We start from the raw sequence: 14,604 nt of genomic DNA, 5'->3' as shown, positions 1-14,604 counted from the left end.
GATTTCAGTAGTAGACAGCGACATACTGTAGGAACAGCACCACAAAACTTTATGATGAAGTTCACTTTTAAACTAAGGAAATAATTTTGAGTGAATGGAATTACCACCATGATAGGATGATCACTGATTGCTCTGTGTTCTCTGAAAACTTGTGGCCACTATGATAGGCTGATCACTGATTGCTCTGTGTTCTCTGAAAACTTATGGCCAAAATAAAAAATATTTTCTAGAGAAAGAATTTAGAAGAATGTAATTCTTGAAGGCTACCGATCTGAATAGCTACAAATAGTACTCCTCTGCATCACATATCTGGTTTTGAGCAAAAACTCTCTAAAGACCAAGGATAGAACCAGGCACAACATATCCCATCAGATTGTGCTGACACTGGGCTACAGTCCTGGCTTATCTGGGATACCAGGGCAGGTCTGCTATGCTCCAATACAGGGATCTGAGGCAGTGGTTAATATGGTACAAGAAATACATGCAAATATACCTAGCCTGTAACTCCTAGTATGGAATGTTGGCCTGTGCAATAACACCTTGCAAAAAGTAGTTCCTCTGCATACTTATTAAAGATGTCTGTCAAAGTTAAATAACTTGGCCATTCCATTCATATTTTTAAATAAAGATGATATCAAAGCTTGGGAATGTGATTTTAGAAAAAGCATTTTAACTTTTCCCAGCACAAAGGGTTGTATGAGATCACTGAAGCCACAAAAACAAACTGGAATCCTGAAAACTGATTCAAAAATAAATCAGATAACCTGTAAGAGTCTTTGAGAGAAGGTGCACATGAATTCTCCCAGGCTGCATCCAAGTTATGAGTCCCTTAGGGCTATTTTATCTTTCATTTGATCAGCCACAAGTTTGAGAACATGGATATCTTATGGATCCTATTCTTGTGAAGACAGAAAGGAGTATTTATCCACATGGATATTTACAGCATAGTTCCTTTGGAGAGGGAAGGGCACCCCTTTTTTGTGTGTATGTTCCAGCCTTGACCTTCCTCTGGCCTTTGTTTTCCTCTGTAGCCAGGTTCTAAAATAACACAGCTGTAGGCAAAGGAAGAGATTGGTCAAATAGCCCACCCAGAGGTGCCATAATAAATGGAAATGAAACTAATGTACGTAGCATTAAGCAAGGTTTGCCCTGGCCAACTGCCTCCCAGGAGTCATCTAAATGGCAAGTCAGAAGAAAACAATGAAACAAACAAAATGTGAAAAACAAACGTGGGGAGAGGCACTCTTCAGAGTCAAATAAAGCTGAACATCATAAATTTCCTAGTGGCCAGGACTACTAGGAGGAAGAGACTGAGGAACACTGCTAAAGAATGTTGTAGGGATTTTGTTTCCAAAAGGGATCTATGCACCTGTTGATATGTTTTCCAGGCCCTTGAATGATAACAATTTATGAGGCTATTAATACTAAGCCCAAGATTTATCAGATGTGCTGTTTGTCTTGTGGCCAATATAACCTCATAAAATTTGGGTTGCACTGGGTTAAAATGAGCGTTCTGCTATTGGAGTTATTCAAAGCATTTAAATTGCTTAATCCCACAAGAACGGTGTATGTAGCCTGCCTATTAGGGAAAGTCTTTAGGGATTCCTACCAGTTGCAGAGCCAGGCTGGAGGGGGCAGTCCATTTCTGGATGAGGTAAAATGGAGGCAGCAGGGGAGGAATGAGTCCTGGAGACAAGACGATGTTTCTCTAATCCATCCATGCCAACCACAGCCAGCTGAGCTTGGCGCACGGAGCGCGCACGTGTGTACTGGGGCTCCAGGAAGAGCTGTTGCCAAGAAAAGAGCACAGTAGAAAGAAACATGAGACAAGCATTGAGGGAGACACTGAGAATGACGTGTAAACAAATTAAGTTCATCAGGTCAGAGACATAATAAACGGTGTGAAGGAAAAAGAAAAAAAAATAGAGAAAGGGAGAGAAAAAACAAGATCTAGTCAATAAATCCATTCAACAGATGTTTTCACACTGACTTCCAGGGCTTGTCTGCCTGGCTAAGGAGGAGGTGATGGCAGGAGACCTGTCAATTTGAACTGATTGAAAGAAACAGACCTTTAACCTCAAAAGGAACATCAACTTAGACTCGTTTCCTATCTTGATAACAACATTTGAATATAGCTCCAGAATTGTTGCAACACAAAGTGGGAAAGCAATTCAACTGCTTTCAAACTGCCAATAAGGCTAAATTCTGAAAATTCTATCTTGAATTTATTCAGTAATATTGGCAATAAAATTTATGGGAGCCTAAAATTACCAATTATATGGCTATATTTTAATACCTTTCAGCCTTCACATTATGGTATAGAACAATGAATTTTTCATAGGTTGAATGGTATAATCTCAATAAAATAAAAATTTTGTTTCTTTAAAGAGTATTAAATATAATCTCAGTGATTTAACAATGTTAACATGTTTCATACTGTAGTTATCAAATCAAAAGCCTGAGTTTGGAATTCCTCGAAGATTCACTTAGTCCATACTTCTGTCTCCAAAAAAGACTATCTCTAAAACACAGACAAGCAGCTAATTTAACTATCAATATTACATAGTGAATATACTTCCTCTTCTTCAAAATCAGGGAATTCCTAACTCTTGCACTGCTTTTTATGATTCTTTCCTTTTCCATATGCTTAACAAATGTGGAAAATGGCTGAACAGCGATATATAAGATGATTTGATTATTGCATGCCATAGAAATTGATGCCAAAAAGTTAAAGTCTTTTAAGTATAAGACTAATTCCTATAATTTTAAATTTTTACATGCCTTTATGTTTTGATCTACCTGGCTAGCATTTACTCTTTCAAGACTCGATGCAAACATTACCTCTCATTAGTGAGGATTTGCCTTACACCTCCTATTAGGTTAGGTGCTAGCACCCATCATTTGCGATGCTTGTATTTCTAGCACAAGGCTTGTTATATCCTAAGTGTACAAATTACCCACTTAGAATGCTAACAAATCTACATACAACACAACTGTACTCAATGCATATTGCATGGTTTTATGTCATTATTACTTCCCCTGTATATGAGTTAATGGCGCATATTATGATTATGATTATGAATGTTTCATTATAGACAACAGGCAAAGACTGCCCAATTTTTTAAAAATAATCTTTTAAAATTAACTTTAAAATAAGTTGTAATTAGTGTATATGTACATATTGTTACTGCTGTATACAATACAGCAGAATAACTGTACCATCAATCAGTCAGTTGGAAGTCATCTGTCACATACTCAGGCTTTGGGCATTGACTGTGATGATAAGGATGGCTTGGTCAGGATCTAGTTCTAGTTATAATAGTTTTAACACTTTGACAGGAGTTTAACTCTCTTGTTTTCTTGAGTGCTTCCATCTATAATACCCTGAGGATACAACAATAAGTATGACACAGTCCCTCCTCTGATAGAATTTATAATCAGAGGGAATGCAAATGCATAATCATGACTTGGGGAATTTTCTATGGGGAAAAGGGGTTTTTCTGCATTTGATCTAAAATGCATGAGTAAACATCTACCTGAATGTCTGTAATCTCCATTTCTCTGTCTCTTCCTACTGTAATTTCTTTAACCCTCATCTAACCTCATGCATAAGGCCTTTGATCACCGTATTCCTAAGACAACCCATCTTACTTCTTTCTGCAAGAATTATCTTCCTAAGGCCCTCCTGTAAGCAAGAAGTTGACACAAAAGCCTCTGAAGGAAACTGAAGTCAGAACTTCCCTAGCCTGGCATTTGGGCCTCTATGACCTTAGGCCAACCTGCATTCTCAACATTAGGTCTTCTATTCCTTTTCCAAGTTCTAGCCCAAATCCTATCTACTGTACAACAAATATTGTTCCCAGGGCTGCATTCTCATTGTCATGAGCCCTGGGCACTATTAACTTTTTTGGGTTCCTTCCTCCATAAGTAATTATTAGAAAATTACATTCTATGCTTATATTGCCATACAATGGATTTTATATATATTATATTTTCTCTTTTGATTAAAATTTAAACATTCTGGGAGCACCTTCAAGTATCATGGGCTCTGGGCATAGTGTCTACTGTGTCTATGGAGACAGTGGCCCTAGTCCTTTGTGTTCCACCAATCTTTTGTGCATCATCCCTCTAGGTGTATCTATGAAGCTGCACATTCAGCAATCATGCACATCCTCTAAGAAAAACCTGTAATTTTCCAAAGAACCTTTTTAAGCTACCACATTAAATGTACTTTCACTTTCCATTACATTCCTAATACACTTTTTCTCTCTCCTTCTCCTTGCTGTCATCTTTTCTCTATTCGACTTACTGCATGCCATAACCACTTCCTGAGCTCATACTGTGTGCCAGATACTTTGCTGGTGTGTGGAGCCATTTTTATGTTCATTGTCTAGTCAGAACACAGACACTAAATATTTCTAAGTATAATGTAATCATAAATACAATGAGTGCTGTATAGAATAAATGCAAAGTGCCATAAAAATGTAAAGAAAAATCTGATATAGAGGTTGAGGGAACTTGCATCTAAGAATGTGATGTTTAAGATGTGAAGGATAAGTTGAATTAGTCAGGTAAAAAGTGGGGACAAGCTCTAGACACACTGTGTGTGTGAGACAAATTATCTTTGCATGTATAATATGCAAAGGTTTTTGAACCATGGACTGGATGTAACTCATTTCTGAGTTACATTTTTTGAGTTTATTTTCTGCTGCATTGTATATCTTGTTCTTATGCTTTCTTGAACCTAAATAACTATTTGCACATTGAAAATATATAACATATTTGGAAGTTAAAGGCCAATAATATAACCATGTTTTAGATGACTGGGGTTACTGAATGGTTTTCTCTCTTAACTAAAGAATCAATACTGTAAGAGCTCCATGTAAATAATATCACTAACTTCTTTTTAAATAAAAGGGGTGCCTGAGTGGCTCAGTCAATTAAACGTCCGATGTCAGCTCAGGTCATGATCTCACGGTTCGTGGGTTCAAGTTCCGCATCAGGGTATGTGCTGACAGCTGAAAGCCTAGAGTCTGCTTCATATTCTGTGTGTCTCTCTCTTCCCCTCACGTTATGTCTCTCTCTCTCTCAAAAATTAAATAAATGTTAAAAATTTTTAAATAAAATATATTTATTGCTTACTTGAGCTTCACAGGAACCTTTTGAGATAATGGAATAATACTTTGCTAAGCCATAAGCATGAAACAAATGTTACATCTTAATACAGAACTTCATAATCAGGTAGGCAAAATCCTACTTATCCAATCTCTACTATTAGGAATATAGCAACACAGATAAGAGACAAATAACTACTTGTTAAGTAGTAGTTATTTATCACATATAAGTGTTCATCCAATATCTATTGTACATGCAGAAGAAAAGAAATCCCATGTTGGGTTGTATAGACAAGAAAGTGAATTAACCACGGCTCCTGATCTTGTGGGTTGACATTCTATATTCAAGCACTTTATCCCTAGTTGGTAAGTTCCATAAGGATAAAAGCTTTGCCTATTGATTCAGATATTCCTATGTAGTGTTTCAGATGTAGCCAGTGTTAATAAATATATGATGAGTAAATAAATACTCAGGAGATACATAGGCATCCTTAAGATTGCTCTATAGGGATAAAACAAGAAAGCCTATTATAAGCAATCATAACATAGTCAACCAAAGAATGGCTAGGTAAAAATATAAGAAAATAGACACTAAACAATTATCAAAAGACGATACTCTGAAATCATTTAGGGTTAGAGCCAAGAGATAATGAAAGAAATGAGTGATTTGAAAATTATTTTTCCTTTGTAATTTTATGAAGTTTCCAAACCTTCTATGTACCACCCATATTAAAACTTTAAGAAAAATGGTAAATGGTTTTAAAAATACACAGTCAAAACTTAGACATAAGAGCATAGGTCAAATATTTTTGAACCTTCTACCAAAAAAAGGACTAAAGAAGTGAGAAAAGATTATTCACTTTCAAGAGTTGACCACAATTATATACCCTTTTACAAATGAAGTATGGCTTTTAATATATAGGGGGAATCTTGATAATCCAGTAAGGCACACATTACTATGCTCATATTTGACAACAAAGCATCACAAAATGGTAAGCCACTTTTATTTCTGATGGATATTACTCCAAAGCAATAAAAAGCTTTCTGCTTAAGGCTGAAAATTGAGACAATTTTTTTTTATTTATTCTAAGAGAAAGAACAAACAGGGGAGGGGCAGAGAGAGAGGGAGAGAGAGAATCCCAAGTAGGCTCCGCACTGTCAGAGCAGAACCCAATGAAGGGCTCAAACTCAAAAACTGTGAGATCATGACCTGAGCCAAAGTCAGATGCTTAACTGACTGAGCCACCCAGGTGCACCTAGTTAGTATTTTTGTGTTGTAGCTGGAATTTACTGATGTGTTTCACTACACCTTTTTTTTCCTATTAGCAATTTTAATAAGAGATAATTTCGTCCATAGTTATTTTCCATAATTTTAAGTAAGTACAAAAGAGAATGTTTCTGTCGCGTTTTCAGAAAAATAAAATGCTTAAGAGCACAAAACCTATTGTTACTAAAAATTAGATGGATACCCAAACTAAACTTTCATCTACTGAGCCTCACTGAAAAATGTGTCATGCCCACATGAATAATAAATACAATGTCCCCTCAAAAAAGCCTTTTTGCTTAAGATATCTTTTAAATATACTATCTTGAGGCTATTTCTTAAGCATACATTAGTCCTTCTTTTTTCAGGTTATTTAATTGGTGCTTTGGTTTTGATTGGTTACTTTGCCAGACTGTCATTCTGAGAAATTGTCTCAGGTTACTAACTGTAAGACAACATTTTCTTATATGAAGGAAGTAAGTGGTTCAGGCCTTATATGCCTGAACATCATCTGTCTCCTCCCACTGATAAAAACTATAAATTACTTTCACAGTAGAGTTACTATGCATCCATTTTATAAATTCTTCAGTAATGCCTAATAAGACATCAATGTCATTGAGGCCCAAGCCTTTCTAAATATGGGGGATAGGCACTGCTGTCCCTTTGAAAGTGGGTAGGAAAAGGTCTTGAAGTTTTCTGTATGACAAGCACAATGTTCTTCCTTAGAGTAAAATATTTATTTAGAGGTAGCTTGCTAATGGAGATTATGAGGTAATAAAGCCCCTGGGCAGAGGCAACATCAACATTATATTTTTCTTTAATTTTTGGTTATGTTTCTGTTTGGTTTTGTTTTGCATTCTTGTTGTCATTGCTTAAGGACCTCTTTTATGGCTTCTGGGTTTTCACTTTGTTCTGGATGGTTACATTTGTTTCCAGACATGTGGGTGGCTGCTCATTATGTGCGATAATCAGTATCATTATGCAATTTCAGCAAGAACAAATACAGAAATAAAAAATTATAGTGTTTCATCTTTGAAATAATCAGTGAAATAATCAGAATTATTTGAATTAGCTTATTAAAAGATAGTACCTAAAAGAAAAAAATATCATGGGAAAACAATTATGAAAAAAGTTAAACTTTGATTTCCAAGGCCATTTCTTTAAAGAATATATGTTCCTTCTTTATTGGCATTATGAGCAATTTGATTTTCTTTTTGGTTTCACAGTGTTTTGAACTTCAGGAGTCTTGTTTTTCAGAAAATTAGAATCATAAATATGCCTAGAGCCTATCTTGTAAAATGCCAAGGGCTGCGGGAAATTTGCATGTTCTAAAGTATTTCTATTATTCAGGATGGATGCATAAATACTGATTAACTTTAGACTGTTTAAAACTAAACATGCATGTTAATAATTTAAAAGGAGCTTAAATAAAAATGATGTATATAACTTTAAAGAAGACAAAAAAATTTTGGAAAAGAGAAAGGGAACCCTCTTGCACTACTGGTGGGAATGCAAACTGGTACAGCCACTCTGGAAAACAGTATGGAGTTTCCTCAAAAGTTGAAAATAGAACTACCCTATGATCCAGCAAACATACTACTAGCTATTTACCCAAAGAATACAAAAATACAAATCCAAAGGGATACATTTTATATGCGTAAAATAGATGATGGGGATTAAGGAGTGCACCTGCTGTGGGGCACCTGGGTGGCTCAGCCAGTTAAGCATCCAACTCTTGACTTGGGCTCAGGTCATGATCTCATGGTTTGTGGGTCTGAGCCCCACGTCCCTGACAGTGTGGAGCCTGCTTGGGATTCTTTCTCTCTCCCTCTCTCTCTACCCCTCATACTCTCTTTCTCTCTCTCTCAAAATAAATAAACTTTAAAAAAAAAAAATGGGGCACCTGGGTGGCTTAGTCAGTTAGGCACTAGACTCTTGGTTTTGGCTCAGGTCACGATCTCACATTTCATGGGTTCAAGCCCCATATCAGGCTCCACAGTGACAGTGCAGAGGCTGCTTGGGATTGTCTCCCCCTCTCTCTCTCTGCCCTCCCCCACTCACTCTCTCTTTCTCTCTCAAAAATAAACTTAAAAATTTATTTTTTAAAAAAAGAGTGTACTTGCTCTAATGAGCACCAGGTATTGTATGGAAGCACTGAATTACTATATTGCATACCTGAAACTAATACTACACCATATGTTAACTAGAATTTAAATAATTTTTAAAAAGAAAAAGAAACGACAACTTAAATTTATTAAAATTAGCCATTTTGGTAAAAAAGAAGCAAAAGAAGCAGTAATATAAAATAAATGGAGAAAAATGAAACATGAAAAAAGCTGAACTATAATGCACAAAATGAGATGCTAGGAACAAACCTCAATTTATTACTAACACAGGTGATGTGAAGGTACTCAATTTACCATTTAAAAGATGAAGACTATGGATTAGGAGATTAGGTTAAGACAGACCAAGAGCCTTCAAAGCCCTGAGTAAGTCATATCGATTTAACTCCTGTGCACCCAACTCTAAGGACTGCAAGAATCTATCCTACAGCAATTGATTGCAGATCAAACACTTTAATTAAGCTAAGCCCTTACTAGATTGGTGGGCCTCCATCCCACAAAAATTTAGCTAACAGCTAAACACCCTAATCAACCGGCTTCTCTCGCCTTCTAGGAGGAAAAAAAAAAGGCGGTAGAAGCCCTGGCAGTATTTGAAGCTGCTTCTTTGAATTTGCAAATCAATGTGGTATTTCACCAGAGAGCTTGGCAAAAAGAGGGCTTCAACCTCTGTTCTTAGATTTACAGTCTAAGGCTTTACTCAGCCACTGTAGCTATGTTCATAAACCGCTGACTATTTTCCACTAACCACAAAGATACCAGAACTCTCTACCTTTTATTCGGTGCCTGAGCTGGCATATAGGAACTGCCCTCAGCCCTCTAATTGGAGCTGAACTCAGCCAACCCAGTACTCTACTAGGAGATCATTAGATCTATAAAGTAATTGTCATTGCCCATGCATTCGTGATAATTTTCTTTATGGTAATACCAATCATGATCAGAGGCTTTGGGAACTGAGCAAGTTTAAATTAAAAGATTTTATGAAGACATACAAAAAATACTAACCAAAAAAAAAAAAGAAAAAAACAAAGGGGCAGAGGAGGAGGAAAAGCCTTGTGCAGCCATCCTGAAAAGAGACAAAACAGACTTTAGGGGGAAAATATTAGAGACCATATAAAGTTACATATAAAATAATATGAAAGTTAAATTAACAGTGACAACAAATTTAAACCTAGGAACATAAGCTCAATATGTAAAGAGCATAAATTGGCAGAACTACAAAGAAAAAAATTAAAAATTCACATATGGTAGGAGGTCATAACAAACTTAACAAAGCGATCGAGGTTACAGAAGATCTGAATAACCCAATTCTCTAGTTATTAAATTTTGAAACCAATAAAATACTCTTTCAAGCACCTATGGAACAACTACAAAACTAATACAATAAAGCAAATGTCAATAAACTTTTAAAAATTAATATTTATAATGGAATATTATTCAGTCTTAAAAAGAAACTCTGACATGTGCAATAATATAGATGCACCTTAAAGGCATTAGGCTAAGTGAAATAAGCCAGTAACAAAGGACAAATACTATGTGATTCCATTTGTATGACACACCTACAGTAATAAATTCATGAAGACAGGATTGTGGTTACCAGGGGCTGGGAAAAGGGGGAAAGACAGTTATTATTCAAAGGGTACAGAGTTTCAATTTGGAAAGATGAAAAAGTTCTGGAGATACACTGTGGTAATGGGGGCACAACAAGGTGAATACACCTAATGTCACTGCACTCTACACTTAAAAACAATTAAATGGTAAATTTTTTGTTTTATATATTTTCCAGGAAAAAAAGGAAGAATTAATATTATAAAGATCATGTATGCTGATGACATTATAATCAGAGATATAAAGTATGTAGATGAAAATATACACTAGACTCTGTTATTGAAAGAATTAAAATCATAAAGATTACAGTTCTTCCCAAATTATTTCTGGAATGTTTCAGCTCATTCTAAATTTTGTATAGATTAAAGGCAGAGACGAGCTATGTGAATTTTGAACATAAGGAATAAGCGGGGAGATAGGCCCAACCAAATACCTATACATACTAAAACCTAAATCATTTAACACAATAGAGTATTATTACATCATTGAATAGAGTATAATAAATTAGTAGGATAGAATAGAGAGCCCAGAAGGAGACCCATGAGTATATGGAAACTCTGTAAATAATAAAGATGCCCTACAGAATAGCAGTTAAACAAGGAATGTCTATACGTGATGCTGGGAAAACTGGTAACCTCTAAGGGGAACAATAAATTTAGATTCCTAATACTATCTGGAAAAAGAAAGGATTAAAAACTAAAATGTAAAATTCACAATTTAAAATATTTAATAATGTGGAGAATATCATTCTAAAGTTGGAGAAGGAAAGGAATTTAAGTACTTTATAACATGAGCCAGTAAAATACACACCACCATGGAAAAGAGAAGAAACTAAACAGGTTGGAATGTTCACTGAGCATCTGCTAGGCCCTGAAAATGAGGCCTGCTGTCCATTCACTGAGGCCTAAACACTGAGGCTGGGGGAGGAGGGCCCAGGGTTCCTCCATCTGAAGCACTGCTTTGTACAAACCTAAGCACACAAAGCAGGCATCACTTTAGGTTCTGACACAAGTTCATAACAATTCAAGGCCATGTGCTAATCAGATCTGGGTCTGGGTCCAGACCACTCAGCCTAAAAGAAAAGATAAATTAGGGGTAAAATGTTTGCAAATATTTAATGAATAAAGCAATTTTTAATGTTTGCATTACATACATAACTCTTAAAAATAAATGGGGACAGAAAAATGGACAAGTATGAACAAGGAATACCCAGATAATGAAACATTTCAATAAACCAACAAATATATGAATAGAAACAACCTCAGTAATAAAAGAAATGTAAATTAAAACCAACAGGGGATGCCATTTTATACTCATCAGATTGACCCAACATTTGAACTCTGATAATAGCAAGCATTAGTGAAAATATAGAGCAAGAAAAACTCATAGATGGCTTGTAGAAGGATAAATTGTTACAACCACATCAATGAACAATCCACTAATATTGAGTAAAAGTGAAGATGAACAATAAATCTACAGTAAAAATGGTAAGTGAAAAAAGCAAGGAAAATAATGTATATGAAGTTATTTAAGTTTAAAAATGTGCAAGTGAATATCATATACTGTTTAAATGTATATGAATGTAGTAAAAATATAAAGAGAAAGGCATGGGAAAAATAGGCAAAATTAGAGAAATAGAAGGGAGATAAGATAGGAGAGAGACATACAGGTAATTTCAACTATATACTATATTTCTTATGTTGTATGACAATATTAAACTATTATATAATAATGTACCATATGTCATATAGTATGTATATATTATATACAATTAATTTTTTTAACCTTTATTTATGAGAGAGAGAGACAGAGTGTGAGCAGGGGAGGAGCAAAGAGAGAGGGAGACACAGAATCCGAACCAGGCTCCAGGCCCTGAGTTGTCAGCACAGAGCCCGACGCGGGGCTCGAACTCACAAACCGTGAGATCATGACCTTAGCCGAAGTCGGATGCTCAACCGACTGAGCCACCCAGGAGCCCCAATATACAATTATTTATTAGATTTTATTTCTTAAGCTGGATGTTATGGATGTCCATTATATTTATCATTTTCTCTGTATATAAATACAGAGAAAATAAATTGTAAATGTTTAATAAGTTGGTGCATACAAAACACCAATATTATTGTAACACAATGGTTTTAGTTATAGGACTAAGTTTTTGTATGGAGGAAATAAAGATTCACTGGAAAATACAAACAGGGAAGTTCCTGGGTAGCTCAGTCAGTTAAGCATCCAACTCTTCATCTGCTCTGTTCATGATCTCAAGGTTCATGGGCTCAAGCCCCACATTAGGGACTGACAGTGCGGAGACTGCTTGGGATTCTTTCTCTCTCCCTCTCTCTTTGCCCCTCCCCCCACCAAAATAAATAACCAAAAAAAAAAAAAAAAAAAAGGAAAATACAAATAGAATGAGTGAAAGAAAAAAACAGAAATAAAAAGTTAAAGTAGATAAGAAAAAAATAATAAAAATAAGTATGAAAAAATATTTTTATTAAGTTTAAGCTAATTTAGAGGTCATATAGTCATAAAATATTCATTAATTTGTACCAACTTACACTGATAAATGAATACAATAACATGCACAATTAAGTGTATTTCATTTTTAGAATTTCAACATATTATTAAATTCATCTCAATGAGAAAACAATCCTTAAGGGACTGAGAAATGAGAGCAGAAGGATGTAAATTAGAAATGTAAAATGAGGATTTGGAATAGAAAACAAATTTAAATGTGCAAATTTTAGGAAAATATCTAAAAGGACAAAAACAATTAAAAGTAATTACTTCTAAACACTGAAACTCTGATTGCTTCACTGATTGTTATATTCTTATTGTGACTGTACTTTCCAAATTGCCTAATAAGCATTTATTTTATTTTATCTTATTTTATTTTACTTTATTTTTTAAAATGTCTTTATTTTTGAGAGAGAGAGGACAAGAACATACGGGAGGGACAGAAAGAGAGGGAGAGAGAGAGAGAATCCTAAGCAGGATCCACACCCTTAGTATGGAGGTGGATGTGGGGCTCGAACTCACAGTACCGGGAGGTCATGACCTGAGCTGAAATCAAGAGTTGGACACTTAACCAGTTGAGCCACCCAGGTGCCCCATAAGCATATATTTTTATTTTAGAGGTTCTTTTGAAATGTTTTACTTTATTGTAATATCAGTATTTTAATTGGTTAGATATGCTAAGGTGGTGTGCATGTGTGTATTTAAAGTAAACACGAATTGCTATTAACTCAGACAGACTTGGACAATGAAGGACTATTAGATACAAGCTACGTATGAACAGAAACTCCCATTGCACTATTATAATCCCAGTCCCAAATTTAGAACTTGGAACATAACAGGAGCTCACTAAATTCTGAGTTTGAAGAATGTATATATTATATCTTAAAAATATGACTGCTTCTAAAAAGAGAGAGACAAATCAAAAAACAAGACTCTTAACTATAGAGAACAAACTGGTGGTTACCAGATGGAAGGTAGGTGGGGGGGGGATGGGTAAAATGGGTGATGGTGATTAACAAATATAATTATGACAAGCATTGAGTAATATATAAAATTGTTGAATCACTATATTGTACACCTGAAACTAATGTAATACTGTATGTTAATTAGACTGGAATTAAAATTAAAAACATTTTTAAAAAACTAAATAAATAAAATGATAAAGTAAAAGAAACAAAAGAAATATATAACTCCTTCCAGATTTGGGAGAAAAATCTGACTCTATTTGTTTGAGCTGGTAAATCTACATAATTTTTAAATGTCATTTAAATTTCTTGTGTTTCTTCTTCACAGTGTGGTTTACCAAAGAGTTTTGTGGCAATCAACAACTCTAGGTCACTAAGATACCTTATTTTGTTTTAACTCACCAGTGTATTGGAATAATTACTTTATCCTATTAAAGTCATAGTTACAACAGGTGATTGAAATGAAGTTTCAGAGAAAGTCTACACTTCTCGATATGTTACTGGGTGTATAGAAGTAATTCACTATTACCTTAGTGCCTTAAATTAAGGGTGAGACATTGGCTGATGACATATGGCTAAAGGCTGGTATAATGCGAAATAGAGCCCAAATATAGTACCTGTGAGCAGTGGTCTCCAAAGCGAGGAATACAAGCCAATACGGTGGGGTATAAAAGAAAACAGTAGAGCTTCTACTGATATTTGGTTTTTAAATAAAAATACAAAAATCAAATAAACTATACTAATATTTGATACATGAATAGACACTAGCATTTACACCCAGTCCCTGCATCAAGGATTACACAGCACAAACTCTCTGTAAGATATCCTAACATAGGAAGGGGAGTCTAATTTCAAACTTTAATATAAAACTACAATCAATATAAAGCTATAATCAAAACAGTATGCTCTGGCATAAGGATAGACATATAAATCAATGGAATTGTACTGAGGATCCAGAAATAAACCCTTATACTTATGACCAATTGATTTTTACCAAGAGTACTAAGATTTTTCAATGG

General features: G+C 35.0%; 1 protein-coding gene across 3 annotated transcripts in view; it reads right to left on the bottom strand.

The window, feature by feature from the left end:
* HDAC9 (histone deacetylase 9) overlaps positions 1-14,604 on the bottom strand; it is a 929,650-nt gene that overhangs the window by 293,681 nt on the left and 621,365 nt on the right. For all 3 annotated transcript variants that reach the window (XR_008420659.1, XM_053898416.1, XM_053898417.1), the window contains one exon: positions 1,610-1,787. Coding sequence is in view for 2 of the 3 variants with exons in the window: in XM_053898416.1 (XP_053754391.1) it covers positions 1,610-1,787 (178 nt within the window). In the remaining variant the exon portion in view is untranslated. The remainder of the gene's footprint in view (positions 1-1,609; positions 1,788-14,604) is intronic.

The sequence above is a fragment of the Panthera pardus genome, unplaced genomic scaffold (genome assembly GCF_024362965.1).
Source record: "Panthera pardus isolate Hobbes unplaced genomic scaffold, ASM2436296v1 HiC_scaffold_8, whole genome shotgun sequence".
Classification (NCBI taxonomy): domain Eukaryota; kingdom Metazoa; phylum Chordata; class Mammalia; order Carnivora; family Felidae; genus Panthera; species Panthera pardus.
The sequence above is the reverse complement of the archived record's forward strand: the minus strand, read 5'-3'. Positions and strand labels throughout refer to the sequence as shown.